At 52.7% G+C, this 22,834-nt stretch overlaps 2 protein-coding genes across 9 annotated transcripts in view; one reads left to right on the top strand and one right to left on the bottom strand.

Annotated features, from left to right (window-relative positions):
- ERICH1 (glutamate rich 1) overlaps positions 1–15,673 on the bottom strand; it is a 59,363-nt gene extending 43,690 nt beyond the window's left edge. For 2 of the 7 annotated variants that reach the window (XM_054498809.2, XM_063668493.1), the window contains exons 1-3: positions 15,551–15,631; positions 1,816–1,884; positions 492–638 (exon numbers count right to left, since the gene is read on the bottom strand). In XM_054498809.2, the coding sequence (XP_054354784.1) occupies positions 492–638; positions 1,816–1,884; positions 15,551–15,572 (238 nt within the window). In that variant the 5' untranslated portion in view covers positions 15,573–15,631. Of the gene's footprint in view, positions 1–491; positions 639–883; positions 1,671–1,815; positions 1,885–15,550 lie in introns of those variants that run through there. The other 5 variants (XM_063668495.1, XM_054498807.2, XM_054498804.2 and 2 more) reach the window with 4 other exon arrangements.
- A 6,411-nt stretch (positions 15,674–22,084) lies between these two features.
- Positions 22,085–22,834, top strand: part of DLGAP2 (DLG associated protein 2) — a 944,800-nt gene continuing 944,050 nt past the window's right edge. Inside the window, exon 1 of one of the 2 annotated variants that reach the window (XM_054498310.1) lies at positions 22,085–22,279. In XM_054498310.1, coding sequence (XP_054354285.1) covers positions 22,262–22,279 — 18 coding nt within the window. In that variant the 5' untranslated portion in view covers positions 22,085–22,261. The remainder of the gene's footprint in view (positions 22,280–22,834) is intronic. The other variant, XM_054498311.2, reaches the window with a different exon arrangement.

The following is a 22,834-nucleotide window of genomic DNA, read 5'->3' on the forward strand; positions in this document are numbered from 1 at the left end:
TGGGACTCTCATGGCAGATGATCCTGCAGCCACCAAGAGCTTACGTGGGGCTGTCATGGGACAGACGTCTGCCAAAGACCACGGGACAAGAACATCAGAAGCCTGTCCCTGAGTGGGCACAAGCCAACAGGGCCAAGGGGGCCACCACAGTGACTGGGGGCACGGTGTTATGGTGGGGAAGGCGCCTGTCTTCCTCAGAGGACAGGAAGGCTGGCCCAAGCCCCAGTTTCAGTCCAATCGCCATCTTCAGAGCACACCAGTAAATGATCCCAAAAAGGCAGCACCCTGACCTGGCCTTGGCCGGGGAGTCCACAGGGGCCTTGGCAGGGCTTGTGTGGAGAGTGATACCTGCCCTGCCCACCTGCTGCAGGCCCTCTGCAGACCTGCAGACAGATGCCCGAGGCCCAGAAGACACATTCTCCAAGGCAAGTGATGATGACGGAGGTTAACTTCAGTCCCTGAGACCCACCCACATCTGCAGACAACCTCACCTGTCAAAGGCTGAGCATCTTTCCGGCTCACTTTCTCAGAGGTCACTTTCTTTGGTGGATTTTGGACGGCCAGTGTCTGGGGTTCTCTCTTTCCTTGGCCACTTGGAACACGAGGAAAAAGTCTCTGCAGCACCTTCTCCACAAACACTGTACAGACAACCGATTGGAAGAAAAGGAACGAGTTATGCAGTTTATCTGAATCACACATGACTTTTACTCTACACAAACACACATATCCTGAAAGCACCAACGGAGACCCAAGTCCCTGGTCCTCCCATGCTGGGCACTGCACACCAGGATCCCCCAGACTCTGCCCTCAGAGGAACCCCCGAGGCTGGCCCGAGGACCCCCCACCATCCTGCCATCAGCTGACCCTCTCCCCAGGGCATCACCCTGCATCTAGTAGGCTGTGCACTGCCGGCAGGTGCTGCCTCTGGCTCCAGGTCGCTCGGTTCCTCCGTGTGAGGTTCAGGCACATGCAGGCCGTGACCCCTGTCAGTGGGGGCTGTGGTCCTGGGTGGACGGTGTCAGTGGCCCACAGCGCTTGGAGCCAGGTATGTGAACGGAGCAGGTCTGGGGGGCCCTCAGGCAGGGCAGGCACCACCCTGCGCCCTCTGGGAACCCGTGGTCTGCATTCTCTCCTTTAAACTGAACGTGTCAAAAACTGCGACTGGGGAGAATTCCGTGCACCTGACGTGGTTTAACCACTAAACAGAGATTCTTTACTTTGCTTGTTTTAGTTTATGTTGTTTAAACTGTGGGACAAACTGTCATAATGAATAAATATTTCTGCCCTGATTTAAGTGTGGTTAATGAACAGGCATTGATCTCAAAATAGCACAGTGGATAAGGTGCAGGGAAAAGTTAATGAAATGAATTATTTTAACCTCATAAAATTTAGAAAAAAGACAGCTGCTTTGGAATAACCAAAAGTCGCACAGCGGAAATCAGCATTCCTGACACAAGTGCCTGGTGCCTTTAGGAACAGGGAGGCGGACACTTGGCCTGACTGGAGGCGTGCAGGGATCTGTCATGGGCCCCGAGAGGAGATGCTGGGGGTGGCTTCTAGGCGAGGCAGGGAGGCTCCATGGCCCTACATGGGAACACTGTAGCTGAAGGCACAAACCCTTCCTAATTCTGGCCTCTCGGACAAACACGTGATAGAAATAACCCTCCTACAGGCCCCGCTGTTAACACTATGTGGGTTTCCATGCAACGCTCACCGGAACTCCCCACGTCCTCCGTGGATGGACCATGAAAACCCTGAGCACAGAGCTCAGCGGGAGCGGGGCGCAGAGTGATCACGAACACGGCGGCTGCTCACCTGAGACTGTGCACCTCTGCGGCTCCCAACGAGTGAGCACAAAGGCTCCTTTTGCTGGGAGGAAACGACCTGTGGTTAAGTGGAAAACCTGAACTGAAACGATGTGATACCTGAGACCCCGGGGTCTTCACCAGGTCCTGGCAATGAGAGGGTCCCCATATGCTATGTTCTGAATACGATGCAAAAGTGCACTAGCACAGGACACCTCAAAAGCTCCTGCCAGCTGCGGTGAGCGGGTCCCACCCCTACAGAAAGGCCTTGCCTCAACCACACCTGCCCGGAGGAGACACCTTGGCTCTCGGGGAGCAACAGGCGGTCTGTGAAATGCTTTTAAAAATGTGCTGCAGTGCTCCCAGGTATGTTCACAAGAAGGTTCCAAGACTTCAGATAAAAATCCAATAGTCACATTTCCTTCAAATGTCAAAGAAGAAAATGTCCTATGCCAGATGACCAAGCTGGTGATGAGCAGAGATGGCAGGCAGATAAGATGCACTTTATCCAACATCTTCACAAACCAGAACAAATTCTAAGACAAAACCATAACCAGCCACCCAATTCTGCAAACAAGGACAGGGCGCTCAGAGCTAAAGCCTTGCTGGGCCTAGGGCAGCCAACGTGGACATGTGGCTGAAGTCGCCTCCCCAGGCCCAGCTGCCCGCGAGTGTCTGGAGCCAGGAAAATGCTACGGAGAAATCCCAGGCGATGGTCAGAGCCAGGCAATGCTGCAGAACGCCTGAAGCTGGGCAAGCACAAGACAGTCCCAGGGAGGGGGACAGGCCAGGGCAGGCCCTGACTAAATAGCCACCGCCAGGAGACACTGGGCCCAAGCAAGCATCAGATGACAGAGTTTGCTGAAACAAGGCAGCTGATCTCAAAGAAAATGGCAGAACACACCAGGGTATGGATCGGAGCGCACTGAGAAACCACACAACACACCAGGGTACGGATTGGAGCGCCTTGAATCTGGCCCAAGGTCACAGCTTTCAAGGCTTCCTGAGGCAGATTTCTGAGCTAGAAGCAACATAATAAGAATGTACCTAAAAAAAAAGAAAGGTAGGGAGCATTTTCACTGAATTCTATCCAGTGCCTGAAATAAACTACATTTATAGCCTAATTAACAGTGGTTTTCCACCAACACTTTTAAATTTCATGTTTCAAATGAAAATATCTGATATAGGTGTACAGTACATTTAGAATTTTTATAAAAATTCTAAAATGGAAGTAGAAGGCGGGAACAATCTAAAGTCAGCTGGCTTTAAATTCAGAGTGACAGCTGACAGGGGTTTCTCAGGGAGAACTGACACAGCAGAGGCCACCCTGGGAGTCACAAGCTCCGCCTTCTGTAACACAGGCATTTCTCTCGGAAGAGATTTACGTGATCCCAGCCTCATGACCTGAAAGCCAGGAATCAATCTGCTGGCACAGTGTGCAGGGCCCACAGAACCCCAAGGCCTCTGGGTCTTCAGCCTCTAGGATTTCTGCAATTCCCCTGCACGCCTGCTCATGCGCCACATGAGTAGATTCGGGAGGGGTGGTTCCCAGAACCATGCAGACCCAGGGGGTCCAGGCCACATGCTGAGGCCCCAACACGCTCCTAAGGAGCTTCCCCATAGACCACCTAGGCAGGTCCTGGACTCACCTCCCACTGGGAGCCCAGGCCCTGGGGCCACTGCTTGGGCTGAGAGCCCGATGCTCGGGGCTTTGCCACACGAAAGCCCCAGGCCCGGCGAGGCTCAGGGAGGCCGTTTCAACCGTGAAAACTTGGGTTTCTACCCCACCCCAGCCCTGGCTGTGTGAGCCCTCATCCAACAGCGGGCTCCCACGTCGGCCAGGCTCTGATCCTGCCCCATCCGCCCTCGGTGCCTCACTTTTCTCCCATTTTCCTCGTCCTCCACCATTGTTACATCTCTTGCGGCAGTTATTTTTTGGAACTGCAGTAGCTTGGGTCCAGTGTTCTCAGGGTGACACTGAGGTCATTCACTTCTGTAGAACTGCAGATGGGGGCTGGCGCCCACATCCGGCTGAGATGCTTCTCTCCGCTGACGCCCTCGGTCACCCACAGGTGCTGTGAGGTCTGCTGGGTTTCTCCCTGCCAAGCAACTCCCTTTCCTTTATAACCAACAAATTCTGTGGAGGAGACACCACGGGAATAGATCCTTTTCCTCCTCAATCTCACCCACTAATTCTGGCATCTGCTGGCAGGTCCTACCAGCAGCAGACGTGGCTGTGGGCTCCTCAGTGGCTTTCCTTCCTCACTCCTTCCGTGTTTATCACGTGGAATTTTGTACTGAAGAACTGCCCACACTTGCACATGTATTGAATTATTACCTTTGTGTTATTTAGTACTTTAAGGACTCGTAGATCTTTCATTTGTTCCAAGGACCATCACCTTGTACTGTCCACATATACTTTGTTGCTCAAATAGTCCCGGCACTTGCCACATGGTCCATCGTAGTGTGGACCCAGCGCCCTCCAGCCCACCCGGCCCTCCCATGAGCACACAAGGCCCTACAAAGTACTGCAGGCTCATCTTGCATTTTCTCTGCCTAGGCCTGGAAGCAGCCCCTTCTCCAAGGAGACCAATATTTAGAAAGCAGAACGGGGCCCTAGACGTGCACCTTGCTCCTCTTGTCTTCTGAACACAAAATCTCATTATGCCAGTCCTTGAAAATCACCGACTCCTCTGTACAAATGAGGACTTGGAGGAAGAGGAATGTCCTGGACACCCTCAAAGACAAATGAGACGTCCGAGAGGTAAATGCAGGCCGCACAGACATGACCAACGGCAGGACGCCGAGGCGCCCACGAGGAAGGACGAGGACACACACCCATCCCGCGTCAGTATCACCCACGGACATCACCGATGGCAGAATGCTGAGGTACCCATGAGGAAGGACGAGGATGCATGCTTGCACTACGCCAGCGTCAGCCACAGACACAAAGGATGACAAAGCTGATATCTGGGATAATAAATCAGGATGCCAGGAAGAGCATGCAACTACTTAAGAATGCAGGAAAACAGGCTGCTTAAAAATATTAGCAAATAATACAATTTTAGTATAGAAGTTTAGTATAGAAGTTTAGTATAGAAGTTTACGTTTAAATCCCAAGTTTTCATATGGAGGGTGGGAGTGGGAAGAAGGCTGTAGGAATTTGGATGTGCTAATTCACGACGGTGAACACATAAAGGTCTGTACAGTTTACAGCCACGGGAAAGACGATGTCCCTTTTCAAATTCAAACTTGAGCACGGTCGTCAAAAAAAACTAAAGCAAAAAGAAAACCTTTCAGTAGCCTAAGCCAATCTGGTTTAAGTATCTCGTGAACCCCTGTGGCTGAAGGGGCTCCATATCGCATGGATGTTCTAGAACCTCGTGAAGGAAAACATCTTTCCCAGCGGCCCACACACTCCTGGAGGTCACCGTGTCTGCTCCATCCCTGGAATGAGCCTGAAGCCACTTTGACCTCTGCTACTTCTGGTAAGCCTTGTTACAGAAAAGACGAGCACGTCCCGCACAATGCTTCACTGACAGGAGTTATGGCATGATTTTGATACTAAATATTGGCAAAGGCCAGTTTTGTGTCATATTATCCATGACCCATAAATTATTCATAAAGCGTCCTGTAAACAGGCACAAAAACAAATGATCTCAAATAGATGTCAAAATGGATATCTCATTATAAAGCAGGAGATTTTTTCTTCAACAAGAATTTTAATAAATCTTAACTCAGTTTAACAAATATCCAGGTATCTAAAAATAACTTTGCTGACAAATATATATGTCTAAATATTTATAGCTGCTAAAATATAAATCATAAAGTATTTTTTAAAAATATAATTTTAACTTTTTAAAATCAGTTTTTAAAAGAGCAAAGTTTAAAATGCAAAATTAAATATTAATAATTACTTTCCACCAGCTAATACTGCTGGCAGATTCATAGATGAGCTTCACTTCCTCCCAGCCCTGGAGATGAGAGGATGGAGACTGGGGCTGGGAGAGACCTCATGGATACGGCGCCACTTGGGTTTAGCATCTGAGCTGATAAGTGCCGAGTGTGCAGCCCTCACACACCTGGCCCAGGCACTCAGGGCCTTTACCACCAGTGCTCACACTCTTTGTTTACACAGAAATAATCAGCTGTTTTAGACCAAAACCACATTGCATGGCACTGATGCCCTTGCTGGTTCTTGGAACCTTCAGAGGAATGACACGAGGACCCCACGAACTGCTGGTGGTTTCCTGCGGATATGGACACGATTCTGTAAACACAGCCTGTCTTTCAACGGGCCAGCTCTACTTGGGGACTAATACCAAAAGCAGAACATAAACAAAAGGTTTTTTCCCTCCAGAATAACCAGGACACAGTGAAGCATTTGTCATTTTTTGTTTGTGGAAATGCTCCTTTTTGATCCAATGTGTTTTTACCTAAGTGTGTGTACGTTTATGAGCTACAGATGGAGACTGACAAAAATCAAGTTACAGGTTAAAAGCCTCTTTTCTGTGTAATTTACAATGTGTTGAAAACAAAAGGAACCCACAAAAACAGAGCTGGACCAGCTGGTGCAGCAGGAGCTCCTGGAGCCCCCACGCTGCATGGCCCAAATGAAAGTTCCTTGTGGTCACAACGACTCCATGTCTGTCAGAAGCCTCAGGCTGGTTCCGTTCTCCTTCCCACACCTCATCAATGTGCTCCGCTTCCAGCAGCAAGAGCAAGTTTTAACTTGAAACTCTAGTGCCCGTCAAAAAGCAATCACCGGAAAATAAAAAGGCAGAGGACTGAGTGTTTAATGCCAATCGAAAAAAATAACCTGCAGGAAAACAAATAAATTACCAACAGGCCAAGCAATCAGCACCGAGAAAGGAGAGACACAATAACAAAACGCCCAGGCCCAGAAAAAACACCCCGTCTGAAATTAACATGCCCCAACACCCAGCAGAAATGAGTCCCTTTCACAGGGGAATTAAGTCACTTTGGTATAATTCTCAGAAAGGACTGCTGCCTACACTTGCTATTTCAAGTCAAAGACACAGCCAAATACCAATAAAATCTTTCAGTAAAGAGTTCTTTGGAAATTAGACACTTAGGAAAAACTGTAAATATATGTACCTCACAAAGAAACAAAGTTTGACCGCTGGAAGTGAACCTATTCAATTCTAAACTCCTTCTAAATGCAGTTGCTGAATTTAAAATCTAACAGTTGGGTATGAGACTCTTGGTGTTGGAAGAGATTAAAATAATGATCATTTGTGATTCTCTAAAATTTCAAAACTTTTGCTATCACCCTTATAAACTGGTGTCTCTTGGAAAAGTGTGACTTTCAGAGAAAATACGTGTACAGCTTATGTGGGAATGTGAAGAATGAGATCAGTTCAAAAGGACCTATTTCAAAATGTGGATGCTCAGGAGAAGCTGTAAAACCGATAGGACCACAGGCTTACAGGAATTCATTAAAATAAGAGAGACCACAAACATTCACCAGTGACTTTACAATGTAAAGTCACTGTGGGAGAAAAACATACTGCCGTGGTTCGGACGTGTCCCCTCCAAATCCCATGATGACCTGTTGAAGGTGGGCCTGCTGCGAGGTGTCTGGGCCATGGGGCAGATCCCGTGGGAATGGCTTGGTGCCCACCTCGTGGTGACGAGCTCTTGGAGATCTGGCTGCTTAAAAGGCCGGGACCTCCACTTTCTCCCGCTCTCCCTCCCTCACCATAGGACGTTGGCTCCCCTCTGCCTTCCCCAAGAGTGGAAGCTTCCCGACGGGGCCTCACCAGAAGTGGGTGCTGGCGCCATGCTCCCTGTACAGCCTACAGAACCGTGAGCCCAGCAAACCTCTTTTCTTTATAAATTACCCAGCCTCAGACATTCCTTTACAGCAATGCAGAACAGACTAATATTCATAGAGAACAAAATCTGTTTATAACATTCCTTTTTAGTTTCCACTTAATAGAGTTACAAACAGAAAGGTGATTAGATTTTCAAACAAGAGTTGGCAGGCTTTTAACATCATATTTAAATGAAAAACTGCTACTGAAAACAAGACTGGAAATAATCATTAGTAGAAATTTCCACCACGGCCAGCTTGGAGGTGCTTGCTCCCTGCCTCCTTCACCTGTCATATTAGAGAAATCTCCCAAAACATTTCCACTAAAACCACAAAATACACACAAACCACATTATTTCATCAGTTTAGAGAAAATATCAAAATTCTGCTCTCTCAGTGAACAGCAGCTCTAGCTGATCTCTTTTTCCTCCTACATCTGCCTGTCTCGTTGTAATAAGCATTTTAAATTTAACATTTATTAGGGTTATTGTAGTTTTTGAAAATCTGATAGTTTGAATTTTCTTTTTTTCAGTAAAAACTATGTTAAATGCCTGCTGAAAATATGCTGGCCCAGCCACAGCTTTCTTTAAAATGATAATCACTGTGGGATTTTTTTTTCATTTTATCCCTATAATGAGGCAAGCTATGTAGCCTTTGACTATAATCTAGAAATAAAGGAATAAACTGGTAATAGAATTACATCACTTCACAAGAAAGAAAAGTTCAGTATGTTAATTCAATGAGTAGTAGATTCTTAAGGAGTTTCATAACAGAATGACAAATGGAAAAATAATTGGCTAATACTTAAGCAGAAGTGGGCAAGCTTTCTGAAATATCAAAAAGAAAAAACAAAAAAACAAGTGCTCGACATCAAACCAGAAATAATCCTCAAATGGGACATCACCAGAACCTCACACCATGACCGATCTGACCTGGGATCCTCACGTAGGAGGTGAAAATACACCAAATAATCATTTTCTACTGAAACTCTAACCCTTAAACAAAGAAGAAAGCCGGGCATCTGTAGGCCAGCTACTCAGGATGCTGCGTCAGGAGGATTATGTGAGAACCAGCCTGGACAACATAGTGAGATCCGATCTCTACAAATAAAAAAGGAGAAGAAAATATTCCACGCAAACTTTGCCCAGAGTTTCTCCTTGTAGTTTTTTAACCAGCATTTGTCGTATCACGAAGCGTTCATAAACATCTTACCTTCAGGGGCGGCTGCAACAGTTTTTCATTAGGCACTGGTAAACACACCCAGTGGGATGCGAGCAACCCAGGGGCTTCCGGGTTGACCCTCTGGCAGCCCACTCAGTTCTCGGAGTCAGTTTCTCACCAAAACAAGGCTGGGCTAAAACATGCTGAGAGGTCATTGGGAAGGCAATTCAGCAAGCTGCTTTATGAAAATCAGGAGACACCAGATAAACTACATCTTTTACTCCAATATTTTTATTTTTTCCAGTTTCATTAAACGTTGGCTTTTTTATTAGATAGGTCCTGAATTCAGCCCAAAGAACTTGCAACCCATAAGGGATTCCACACCGACAAGCCCCGTGTTGTTTGCATGGGCAGGTTACGCTCACTGAGGAACGCTATCAAGGATGTGGAACCCAGAACCTGGGAAGCAGCTGTACCTCCTGCACCCACGCCGCCTCGCCTGGAGCACGAGGGAGCCACGGCTGCCCCAGTGTGGCCTCCTGGATCCCACTTCTTCCCTGCGCCAGCCACGAAGAACCATGTGGTCCTTTTTGGGTGCTGTGTTTTCTCGTCCTACACCCTGACGCGGTGACGCCTGCTCACCTGCCGTCCCCTCTGGCTTCTGTGCCTGCCGTCTCCTCCGGCTTCCTGTCTGCTGTCCCCTCTGGCTTCCGTGCCTGTTGTCCCCTCCGGCTTCCGTGCCTGCCGTCTCCTCCAGCTTCCTGTCTGCTGTCCCCTCCGGCTTCCGTGCCTGTTGTCCCCTCCGGCTTCCGTGCCTGCCGTCCCCTCCGGGTTCCTGTCTGCCGTCCCCTCCGGCTTCCTGTCTGCTCTGTTCTCACAGGCACACGGGTCCCCTACCTACGTGTCTCCTGCACCCAGGGGACAGGACCAGCGGCGGTGACCAGCTCGTGACTCCAGCAAACCTTGCATGTGATTGGTCACCTGGCCGGGTCCTCACGGTGCTGCCACCCACTTTACAGATGAGCCACCTGAGCATTAGTAGAGTGAGCTCTGAGGCAGCAGCCCAGCAGGACTGACCTCGGTGGCCGTCCCCATCGAGATCTAGGCCTGATGTGCACTGGGGCGCCGGCCATCAGGGATGGGCGCATTTGGCATCCACCACCTCCTCGGCCCACTTCCCTCTCCAGCCGCACACCAAGCACGACTCTCTCCCAACCTGCAAGGAGCCGAGACTGCAGCTGCCCCCATGTCTGGGCAGCTCCTGCAACCCTCCTCCAGCCGTCGCAGTATCGCATCTCCTCATCCCCACGTGCGCTGGCCTTGCCACCACTGCACCTGCCCTTCCCTGCTGGGGCCGACCCTCACCCCCCAGCCTCACCATGCACCAACACTCCCGCAGGGCCTGGCTAGCACGGCGCCTCTTGTTTTGCCGGGATTCTCTAAACCTCCCTGTTCTGTGAGGCTGGTTCCTTCCTTCCTTCCTTCCCTCCTTCGTTCATTCATTCAGTCATTCACTTGGGAAGCGGTCCTGACCACGCTGTCCTTCCTTGAAGATGGGGAAAGAGGTGCCAACTCCTGTTCCGGAGGAAGGATTCTACTGCATCTGAGTAGAGAATGTCAAAGCCACACGTGTCAATGAACACAGCTCCACTTCTCCTGCAGCACAGCGATGACTCCTGTCCAACTCTGCACACAGTCCCACACACGGGGCCAGAATGAAAGTCGGCCCCAACAGAGTCACCAGGCACCCAACCAGACCAACGCCACGCTGTAAGAAGGAAAAGGGGCCTCTTTCCAATGGAAATAAATCCGAAACGGCATCTTTAGCTCTGGGACTCCAAGGGAGAGGCAGGTATCACAGGCAAGTTGCAGGGTACAGCTGGGAGATGCACACACCACACAGGGACACACCTAGACATGCATGTATACACATGCCATATGCAGACACGTGTATGCAGGCACATGACACACAGGCGCACACACATACACCGGTGCACATGCATGCATATATACACAGGCAAACACACAGACACACATGTACACACATGCCACAGGCAGACACGTGTACACAGGCACAAGACACACAGGCACACATGCATGCACATATACACAGGCAAACACTCAGACACGCATGTAGACACATGCCACACGCAGACAAGTGTATGCAGGCACACGACACACAGATGCACACACATACACACAGGCACACATGAATGCACCTATACACAGGTGAACACACACACATGTACACACGTGCCACACACAGACGTGTACACAGGCACACCATGCACAGGCACACACATGTATACACACAGGCACACACAGGCAAACAGATATGCATGTACACACACACCACACACAGACACATGTACACACACACTGGCACACACACATACATGAACACAGACACATGTACACACACCATACATGCACAGACACAGACACCACACAGGCACATAGATATGTACACAGGTACACATGCACACACATACATACACATCACAAGCAAACATGCATGTACACACACACCACATGCAAAACACACATACATACACCACACAGGCACACATACATACTACACACAGACATACAACACACAGGCACACACATGCATGCACACACATACACTACTCAGGCACATACACATGCACACATGTACACATACACATACACACACCACAAAGGCACACACATGCATGCACAGATACACACCTGCACAGATGCACACCTGCACAGATGCACACACCTGCACAGATGCACACATGCATGCACACATACACCAGACACGTGTGCACACACAGGAACAGCGGCACACATACATGCATGCACACTGACAATATGCACACACAAGCTCACAGACCCACGCCTACATGCCTACACACACACACCTCTCCTCGACTACCAGAGCTGAGGAACTCTGGCACCAGCGCCAGCACCGTGGACAGCGCCAGCAATTCCTGGTGTGTGAAGTTGGGGCAATCCACTCCCTGAGGTGCAGGAGAAACCAGAAGACGACAGGGAGGTGGTGAACAGGAAGTGTGACTGCTCACTGCAAGGCACTGGCAGCTCCAACTTCATCTGAGTCGTCTCAGGAAGACAGAGGCCGCCTGCCTGCTGCAGGCTCCTTGGCCCTGGAGGACGCACCTGCAAGGGCGAGTGAAGCTGTCCAGTGAAGCTGTCCTGTGCGTGCAGCAGTCACAGCAAGAATGAATTCTTATTAAAAAGCAACCAAGCATCCCGCCCTCCAGCACACGTTCCCCAGGCTGACACCAGGCTGGGTGCCTCCCAGGAGAAGGCCTCTGGGACAGGGCTCTGTGGCCTTCCCTACAGAAGGCCCAGCCAGGCCAGCAAAGCCAGGCCAGCAGCATGGTGCCCTTGGAGCTCTCTCCTCGATGCAAGTGGCTGGCACCACTGAACCACCTTGATGGGAAACTGCAGGACAAGGAGTCAAAGGACTGGCCTCAGGGTGCAGTGAGATGAATGCAGGGGGCGCTGCGGGGCAGGGACTCTGCTTAAATCCACTGGCACATCCTCCCAACACACACGCAGCAGCAGGCGGTGAGGACAGGCCTGGTGCAGGGAGACAGGGAGCCGCAGGACCGCCTGGCACTCCTCTGCCTGCTCAGGGCTGGGCCCTGGGACGGGGCTCCTGCCTCCACGAGGCTGTGGTCCTCACCCCAGCATCTGAGGATCGCCTCTGCCCAGCAAACCCCACGCAAGCTTTGCCTCCTCCGGAAACGTCCCTGAAGCACACACGGAGTCAGGGAGAGGACCAGAGACAAACCCCTCACAATGACCAACCACCAGGGAGGAGGCTCTGCGAGCCCAACAGCAAGACTCCGCCCAGGCAGCAGGGACACAGTCAGTGTCTTGGGAAGGAAGCAAGGAGCAAGTCCTGCATGGCTCTGCTCACCAACACGAGATGTCCTGACAGGCACTGGGAACTGTCCAGGGAGGAGGAGGCAGCAAGGCTCAACCCGGCCAACGCCAGACGCAGTCACTCCTTCCAGGAGTCAGCCGGGCAGCTCCTAAGGTCCTCACCCACCGCAGCAGGCCCCTTCCTCGAGGGGCATGCAGCCCCTGGGGGATCTGTGACATGGGGGCCTCCCCAGTCTACTGCAACCCCACTCCAGGCTCCCCTGACCGCTGGCTACCCTACATGCCAGAAACAGCCCGACCTGAGCTAGCACTTAATTACATGCCAGATATTCACCCAATCTCCCTGGGTAGAATGGAGGCCATAGTGCCCTTCCCCTTCCTGGGACCCTCTTCAATTAGGAGAGCGGTTCATGGTCAGAGCTGCACAGCACCTCTCAGAGGCTTGCAAAGTAGGCCCAAGAAACTCCTCCGGTGCTATACTTACACTAGCATAACATAGAGCACATTTGAGGAATTTTTACTCAAGTGCTGCTGCTTCAAAGGCAACACATTCTTCCCATTAATCCTGCAGAGTTTTGCTACACATTGTTACAGGGAAACTGTCGCATTAGCAGGTTATATTGCCTAGCAGAAACAATCTACTTCTGGGGAAAAAAAAATGCTTAGAATCACTGTTTAGCCTGACTGCCAATCTTTCCACCTCATGTTTCTTGGTCTGTGCCAGGGCCAGGCAGGGGAGAGTATGGGCCCCTGGATGTGTCCTCTGTCAGCAAGCAGTGCCCTAACCCCAAGCACAGCCTCAAAGCACAGCAGAGCCTCACTTAGCTCAGGGAGGGAGGGATACCGTGCCTGATTCGCTGCCGCAGCCAGGGCCTGAGGTGCCCTGCCACACTCAGCAAATGCTCCGCCAACACCCGGCGGTGAATAAACGACGCCAAGTCAGTTCTGTGTGGGGTCTGCTCCAGGAGAGGCACACCTGCGTCTTGTGGCACCTGCCTCCTCTCCCACCATCAACAACAGTGCCCAACCGCCATCTGCAACCACCCCACGACCCTGAGCTGGACTTTGGGAAAAGAGACATCCCTGCAAGGGGACACGCCAAGCTCCATCCTCTCTTCCTGCGGCATGTTCCCCTAACTTCACTCGTTGCAAGCCACACAGAAGGGAAATGCTCTGAAGAAGACACACACCCCAGTTTCCTGCTCCATCAGATCACAAATGCTGGGAAGTTTTATTGCAGCTAAATCCTCCTTTCAGTGCCTCTCAGAGCCTAAGTGCCACTCAGCCGATGGGCTCTTCAGGTGATCTTGAGGAAGACACACAGAAAACTAATATTTTCTTTCCCACCTACATTTTATACTTTTGGGATTTATTAATCCATCCTTCCAACCACAATGTCCTTAAACAACGTAAATTTACTTGACCATTCTGTCACATATCCAATAGGAAAAAAAGGCTGTTTCGAGGGAAGATGATTAGTGAATGACTAAAACAATTAACAACTTTCATTCACTTTAGTGAGTGGAGAAAGGTTTTTTTTTTAAGTTGATTAGATACATTATAGATACTATAATAATTTCTTGCATAAAGAAGAGCATTTATTTCAGGCTTAGAAGAGTTGCAAACATTTGAAGGAATGTAAGAGAAGAGTGTGCTGTGGTTTAAAACAAGGAGAAAACCCGCAGTAGCAAGAAGCCCCCCACCACGAAGGCAGGGACAGCTCTGCAGGCAGCCCACCGTTAGGTCTGCTCCTAAGAACCTGGACACTGAATTCACAGCCTGGCAGCCCTGCTTCCACGACAGGGTCATGAACAAGGTATTTCTGGTGCTCATTAACATACGTGAACGTCCATTTTAGAGCCTAACATCTGACTGCTTAAAAACTGTTAGGTCATTTTTAACCTGTGAGCTGATCAGGTGACAATTCCCTGGCCCTGAAGGAGAGGGAAGCCCACGTGCAGTGTGTCCCTAAAAAGGAAGACTTGAGACCATTTTTTTCTCCACATTCTGCCTCACTGAGAAATTTCTTCTTTTTAAGCAGTTGTTTTATAACTGTAGTTTGCCATTATTTTTTCATTTCAAAGGGAAAAACATGATTATCAGTTTTAAACATAGAGAAGGAAAAAAATTCATCAGCGCCTGAATTAATCCAAGTAACACGAGATTCATGTCAAAAACCGCCACTCTTTTCATTATAATGATGATTACACGGTGAGGGTAATGAGCTGGGGTTTGCAGGAGGCAGGAGCACGCTTTATTTTCTAACACTTCCGTTCTAAGGCACGGCCAGGTTAACCAATTCCATTTATTATGCTCCTGTCTTTGGTACTAATACTATCACAGAAGTTAATAAGCACTAGGATGCGCCCCACAACTTAGGTCCACTGAAGGTAAACACCATGACCTCCGTCTCTCAGATGAGGACACAGTGGCTCAGGGAGGTTCTGCTGTACTTTTCGGTGAGGCTGCCGGAGCCGGCTGCAGCCCCACCCCAGAGCCCTGGGCTAGGACCCCTCTGAAGAGCTGAGCGGCCCCTACTCACTCACCAACAGGTGCTCTGCTAAGAACACGAACCCCTGGCTGGGCTCGCCCCCGCCCCGGTCCCCAGACACCAGGTGGGGCCTGGCAGGGCCGGCCCGACCAGCAGCCACGCAAGCAACAACACGGGCGAGGGGTGGGCCGCGGTCCGGGGTCGGGGTCTGGGGTAAGAGCGGGGGATGGGTAGGGACTGGGGTGGAGGTGGGGAGTCGGTCTGGGTTTGGGGTGGGGCCTGGAGAGGGGCCGGGGTCGGAGTACCGAGTGAATACCGCGGTCTGAGCCGAGAGGCGGGTCTGGGGTCTGGGCAGGCCTCCGCGCCGCACCCACCTACCGTGCTTCCTGTGCGCCGCCATGCGGGACCCGGCCGCGGACCTCAGAGCACGGCGCGCTGTCCTGACCTGAGCGCCGTGCCTTCCGGGTTCCGCCCTCCTGGGCCCGCCCACAACAGCAGGAATGTCCAATCCGAATACGGGACCCTGCCACGGGCTGTCAGTCAACTACATCACGGCCGTAGATTGGTTGCTATCGAGTCTGTGGGCGTGTCGCGAGGCTCCAGACCCGCCTCTGGGAGCCTCGCTGTGGAGCATGCGCGGAGGGAGTGCTGCGGCGGCGACGGCGCGGGCTCTTGGGGACCTGAGGACGCTGTGGGAGCGCTGGCTGCGACTGCTCTGCGCTGGCTGCGACTGCTCTACGCGGTGGCGGAACTCTGGGGGCGAACGCTAGGAAGGGCGCTGTGGAGAAGAGGGGAACGGAGGGCCCCAGAGGAGACGCGCCCACCCCCAGCCCCACGGGTGCACCTGCGGATCCCCAGTCCCCGCTTCGCCCCCAGGCACCTGCCGGACACAGGGAATGGCCAGGGCAGTGCCCCCGGCCCCAAGGCACCTGCAGGATACAGGGAGTGGCTAGGGCGGTGTCCCCGGTCCCCAGGCACCTGCGAGACACGGATAGTGGCCCTGGCTGTGACCCCAGCCCCCAGGCACCTGGAGGATACAGGGAGTGGCCAGGGCGGTGACCCCCAGCCCCAGGCACCTGCTGGACACAAGGAGTGGGCAGGGCGGTGTCCCCGGCCCCTAGGCACCTGCTGGATACAGGGAGTGGCCAGGGCAGTGCCCCCGGCCCCCAGGCACCTGCAGGACACAAGGAGTGGGCAGGGCGGTGTCCCCGGCCCCCAGGCACCTACAGGATACAGGGAATGGCCAGCCGGCCCCCAGGCACCTGCTGGACCCAGGAGTGGCCAGGGCGGTGACCCCAACCCCCAGGCACCTGCTGGACACAGGGCACGGCCAGGGCGGTGTCCCCGGCCCCCAGGCACCTGTGGGACACAGGGAGTGGCCAGGGCAGGGCCCCCACGTCACCCCGGCTTGTCCCACCCCTTCTTGTCTCCCTGTCCAGCTTCCAGGGCCTCTGCCCTCCCGCTCCACCCCCTCAGGACACTCCTCCTTGAATTCATTTCTTCCAAAACATTTCCCAAGTGTGTGCCAGGCGCTGTTCCTCATGTGGGCTGTCTCAGGAGAGGAACCCACGGAGATGGGTATTTTGGAGGAAAATGAAGCTGGTAGGGCCTAACTGGAGAGTGATGGGCGCGGGCTTGAGGTATGTGAGGGAGCAAGACTGGGGGTGCCCAGGGAAAGAGAGCCCACAGAAGGGAAACGATGTCCCAGGAGAACAGCTGCCCTGTTTGAGTTTGGGGACCAGAAGCAAGGCCAGTATAAGGGGAGCTCAGATCAGGAGGAGAGGAGACCTAGGCCCAGGCTAGGTCTGCAGGGAGCCTGATAACTTTGCACGTTCCAAGAAGCAGGGTGGAAAGTTGTTACACGATGTAGAGCAAAGGGGTGAAGTGATCTGATGCATTTTCTTTCTTTTTGGGGTAGACAGGGTCTCACTCTGGCCCAGGCTGGAGTGCAGTGGTGCAGTAGTGACAGCTCACTACAGCCTCCAGCTCCTGGCCTCCAGCAATCCTCCCACCTCAGCCTCCCAATGTGTGGGATTACATGCATGAGCCACTGTGCATGGCCTGATGTACATTTTAAAGAAGTCATTTAGCCTTGTGATAGGAATAGAGTTGCATGGAAGGAGGTGTGGAGATTTCATCTGCTGCAATAAGAGATGCTGACAGCTCACATCCAAGTGGTGGCACTGGAGGTTCTGGGTGGGGGGGGCTAGTTGGATTGTGGACATGTTTTAAGGTAAAGCCAAAGAGATTTTCCGATTGATCAAACTGGGCTATGACAGAAAAGGAGAAATGTAGAATGGCTGTAAATTTTTCGTTTGGAAACTGGAAGGCTGGAGTTGCACTGAGGAGGTGGAGAGCCTTCTGGGGATCTTCGTTTGGTGGCAGTGTGCAGTCTTAGACAGGTCAAGTTTGAGGTGCTCATAAGATGAGTAAGCATATGAGGTCATGAAGGGAGCAGGCGTGAACTTTAGAAAGTGGTCCAAGGAATAAGCCCCGAGGGACTCTGGCCTTTGAGAGGTGGGGAGATGAGGGGGCCCCAGCTGTGGTACATGAAGGGTGGCCAGGGAGAAAAGGAAGGTCCTGATACCAAGTCAAAGAATGAACCATTCATCTCCAATGATGCGGATGAAGCAAGACGAGGACCAGTGATGGACGGTTGCGTTTGTCAAGGGCAGGGGCCATCAGGGGTCTTGGTTACAGGAATTTTGTTGAAGTGGTAGAAGCAGCAACTTGATGGAAATTCATAGAATTTCGAGGAAAAGTTAGACATTGACTGTACACCGTTCTCTGGTGGGACCATGCAAATGGGGCAATAGCTGGAGGGTTTTTGAAGACAGAACACACACACACACACACACACACACACACACACACAGAGAAAGAGAGAGAGAGAGAGAGAGAGAGAGAGAGAGAGAGAGAGAATTTGACCTGATCAAATTGCTATTGAAAATGAGTGATGCAGGAGGGGAAATAATCCCTGTAATGAGGCTGCATCTTGAACTTGTTCTCCACTTCATCATTCTCACCAGCACCCAAGCCCACTGTGGACTCCCCCATAACAAAACCCTCCCAGGAAATATGTATTTTTCTCCAGCCCTGTTTCTTCAATCTCTCCCACACTCAATCTGGCAGAAAGAGTTGACTACAAAGCCAGTCTCCACTTTGACGTCTTCCATGGACTCTGTGACCCCGTCCAGCTTTTTTTCTCTCTCCACCCCTCCACTGCACCTGCTCCTGCCAAAGTCCCCAAGGTGTCCACGTCCCCAGCCCCAACACACAGTTCTCAGTAAGCATGTAACACGCTAAGGCCTCCCAGAAGTGTCATCCAATTGCTGGGCCAAGCTTGGGGGTCCTTGGTGACTCTCCTCTTCCTCTCTTCCTGAATAACCAGAAAAATCACATCAAGCACATTCTACTTGCATCGTGTCTTACTTCCACTGCTGAGTTTGTGTCTTCATCATTTGTCACTAGGATTTCTCCAGCCTTTTTTAAGTTGATCTCCGCAATCCCAAGATTTGTCTGAGCATTTTTAAATTGATCTCCCCAATTCCACTCTTGTTCCTCACTCCCACCCTACCGCCATCTCTTCTTATAGCAGCCAAAATGGTCATTTTAAAACCTTACTGCCATTCAAAAATCACTGAAGGTGGACCATCACAGCAACAGGACAGGGAAGAAAAACCACACAATCACATCATTAGATGCAGACAAAGCATTTGACAAAATCCAACACCCATTCATGATTTAAAACCCAAACACCCTCAGCCAACTATGATTAGAGGGTAACTTCTTCAGTTTGATAAGGGACACCTACAAAAACCCTAGAGCTAACAGCACACTAAACTGTGAGAAACTAGAAGCTTTTCCCACTAAGATCAGGAAGAAGACAAGGCTCCCGCTCTCACCACTGCTTCTCACTGTCACACTGGAAATCCTGGCCAATGCAATGAGACAAGAAAAGGAAATACAAGGTATACAGATTGGGAAGGGAGAAATAGAAGTTTTGTGTGCAAATGACCGGATTGTCTATGAAGAAAATCTCTGCCTTGCTCAAAATCCTGCATCATAATTCATTGTGTAGCAGATATAAATCAAAGCCCTTAAAATGTCCTGAAAGACCCCTGAGTTTTTCTCCCGTCACAATCATGTGGTCCTTTTCTCCCACAGTTTCAGTTATTCTGACTGTTTAGTTAAAGGAAAATGTGGCCAGGCATGGTGGCTCATGCTTGTCATCCTAGCGCTTTGGGAGGTGGAGGCAGGAGGATCGCTTGAGCCCAGGAGTTGGAGACCAGTCTGGGCAACATAACAAGCCCCTGTGTCTACTAAAAATACAAAAAGTTAGCCAGGCATGGTGGCGCACACCTGTAGTCTCAGCTACTCAGAAGGCTGAGGTGGGAGAATCACCTGAGTCAGGGAAGTTGAGGCTGCAAGTGAGCCGTGACAGCACCACTGTACTCCAGCCTAGACAACAGGAGTGAGACCCTGTCTTAAAAAAAAAAAAAAGGCCAGGCACAGTGGCTCACACCTGTACTCCCAGCATTTTGGGAGGCCGAGGCGGGTGGATCACGAGGTCAGGAGATCGAGACCATCCTGGCCAACACGGTGAAACCCCGTCTCTACTAAAAATACAAAAAAATAATAATAATAATAGCTGAGCGTAGCGGTGCGCACCTGTAATCCAGCTACTTGGGAGGTTGAGGCAGGAGAATCGCTTGAACCAGGGAGTCAGAGGTTTCAGTAAGCTGAGATCGTGCCACTGCACTCCAGCCTGGTGACAGAGTGAGACTCCGTCAAAAAAAAAAAAAAAAAAAAAAAGCACCAAGTCCGTCTATCTCCCCAGGTCTTCAGGCCTGCTCTTACCTCCCTAAATCCTGTTCCCAGGGCCATGGCAGAGGCCACCTCTGATGCCACCCTCACTGTACTCTCAGGTCCCCGTGCACTCCCCTGCCAGTTGGCCTCTGGACTTTCTTTGAAGCTTTGGGAGGTGCTCAGCTGGGGGAGTGGGGTGTGTGGGTGAGGAGCAGCCCTCAGTCACTGGGACCTAGAAGCTGAAAAGCTGTCCATCCTTGCTAAGCTGACGTGCACTCCAAGCTGCTCCTGTTAGAGCACCCCAGCAGGACGGGGCCCCAGTGGCCACAGGAGCAGCCCAGTGTCACCGCAGACTCCGGGACGTCCCCTCCTGCCCTGCCTCTCTCTCCCTACTTCCTCTCTCTAGTTTCCTGGGATGGATTTCCCGAATGAACTACCTGCACCCAAATCCACATCTCAAAACCTGCTTGTGGGAGAACCCAGGGGAAGATTTAATAACAATGTCCTCAAAAAGTTCTTTTCTGATGTCACAAACTGTATTTGTTGCCCTTTTCACATTCTCCAATAACACTCCCTATGTTTCCTTCAGAGAAGTAATTATAACTTGTAATTGTCTGTTCCTTGGGTAACTTCTGGGCGGATCCCTCTCTAGACTGAAGGCTTCATGGGGCCGGCAACCGTGACTTTCTGTGCTGCTCACACGCTGAGAACACAGGAGAGGCCGTCAGTACATTTGTGTGATTTTCTTGTTGCTGTTGCATGAAATAATAGATTTTTTTTTTTAAAGGTGAAGGGATGGGGACGAAATGCAAGAGAGGAATGCGAAGGGAAAGTAAATGTGAAATGAAAATAAATTGGCCTGGAATCTCTCCCTAGTTGAGGTTTGGACGCTGAATCCACCGTTGTTGTTGTTGTTGACGACAGTGGAGACCACTGATAGATTCGGGAAACATTTAGAATGGACAGCGGCCGCACTTCTTTCCCCCCTTCACCTTTCTACCCCCTCGTCGTTTAGCACTCTGCCTTGAAAATAAACTGCAACTGATGAATATTTGGGTGATCAATTCTAAGGGAAATTCTTAGAGACTGTTTTTTGTTTAAAGATCTTGGAATTTCTGGAAAAGATTGGTTTGTCCATTCCAAATATTTTGGATGACCTGATTTCATTCTAACTCCCATCCGTCTTTCTATGCGGTTTGTTTTCGCATCTTTTATCTCATTTAAGTGCCATAGCCATGCAGGTGGAAAGCAGAAATCCATTTCTGCGTTTATGTTAAACTGGGGCTGAGAGACTTGCCCAGGGTCGGTGACCGCCCGGGGATCCCCATGCCAGCGCGTCTCGCTCCCGCGTTCCGCTCCTGGAAGGGCAAACCCATGATCCTGGCGAGGGTCCGTCCACACGTGGCCAGGGTGGCTGATCTTCCCGGCTGCTGCGGTTGTCAACACCACTCCTCCGGGTCGATTTTCCCTTTTCCTCGGCTCTGTCGTCCATAAGCCACTCACAGCAAACCCAGGCGGCGGGCCCCCTCCGAGGGCGCTCCCTGCGTCCGGACCCAGGTTCTCGGGGCGCCCCAGGTGGGTCCCCGCGAAGCTGCCGCCGCACACCTACCTCAGCGTAGCCCGCCCGTGGAAACCGGGGAAGGTTCTGCCTCCAGCACCCACGCGGCGGCCGCACCTCGCAGTGAGACCTTCGCAAGCGCCCGCGCCTCCCTCGCCCCGCGTCCCCTCTGCTCCGCGAGCCCCCCTGGGCGCCGAGCCTACTCCAACCCGAGCGCGAGTCCCTTGCACAAAAGCGCCGGCGCGTCTCCAACCGCGGTCCACAAAGGCTGACCCTGCCCGGGGGCGACGGGTGTGACCGGGTCCCCCGCTAACTTTCGGGCGCGGTGAGCGTCGCCCGCGCGCGCCGCGGTGGAGGCCGCTGCTTTCCCGCCGGGAGCCCGGCACAGTCCGCAGGTGACCCGTGCGCCCCGCGCAACAGTTGAGGCCGGGCTGTCCGCGCGCTCCCCGAGCCGGGCCCTTCCCCAGATGCAGCCGCGCGCCGGCCGCCCCCCAGTGCGCCGGTGCCTCCCCGGGCGCCGAGTGCGCAGGCGCCGGCCGTGAGGCCCGACCGTGCGCCGGGCTCGAGCGCGGTCTGAGCGCGCGGCGGATGCGGCGGCGGACAGACGGACGGACCGCGGACGGACGTACGGACCACAACCCGCGAGCCCCGGGAGCCGTCGGCCTGAGGAGGGGCCGCTTCGCCATGTCGCCCCGCACCTGCTGAGCCCGGAGCGTCCGAGGATGTCCGCGCTGAGGAAGGTGCGAGCCGCCGGGGGATGCAGGGAGCTGGGCGCGGGGCTGCGAGAGCCGTCGAGGCGGGGAGGGGGTGGCGTGTCGGACCCGCGGGGACGCCCCGAGGGCGTCAGGGTTGGGGGCGGGGGCGAGCGGGGGTCGTGCCGCCCGCCGGGGCCGGAGCGCCGGGGACCCCAGGGACAACCTGTGCTCGGGGGTCGCGCGTTGCGCTCCTCGCAGGGCTCCGCGCATCCCTGGCTGCGCTCGGGGGTGCCGGGACCCTGGACTCCGGGGGTGCGGGAGCGCACGGGGCCGCGGAGGTGTGAAATTCTCCGCCCTGCCTGCCCAGGGTGGAGGGGGCACAGCCTGGGGGGCGCCGGCGGGCCAGGGGCTACGCGCCTAGCTCCGGTGGGGCAGCTGCGAGCGAGTGGGGGCGGCGGGCAGCAGACTGCATCCCCCTCTCCCCAAGCCCGGGTGGAAACGCCGACAGGGACCGGGAATGAATGAAGGGTGCCCGGCTGGGCTGCGCGCGCGGGGGCTCGCGGGGGCGGGGGCGGCCAGGAGGGGCCCCTTGTGCCGGGC

This window comes from Pongo pygmaeus, chromosome 7, assembly GCF_028885625.2.
Source record: "Pongo pygmaeus isolate AG05252 chromosome 7, NHGRI_mPonPyg2-v2.0_pri, whole genome shotgun sequence".
In the NCBI taxonomy this organism is placed as follows: domain Eukaryota; kingdom Metazoa; phylum Chordata; class Mammalia; order Primates; family Hominidae; genus Pongo; species Pongo pygmaeus.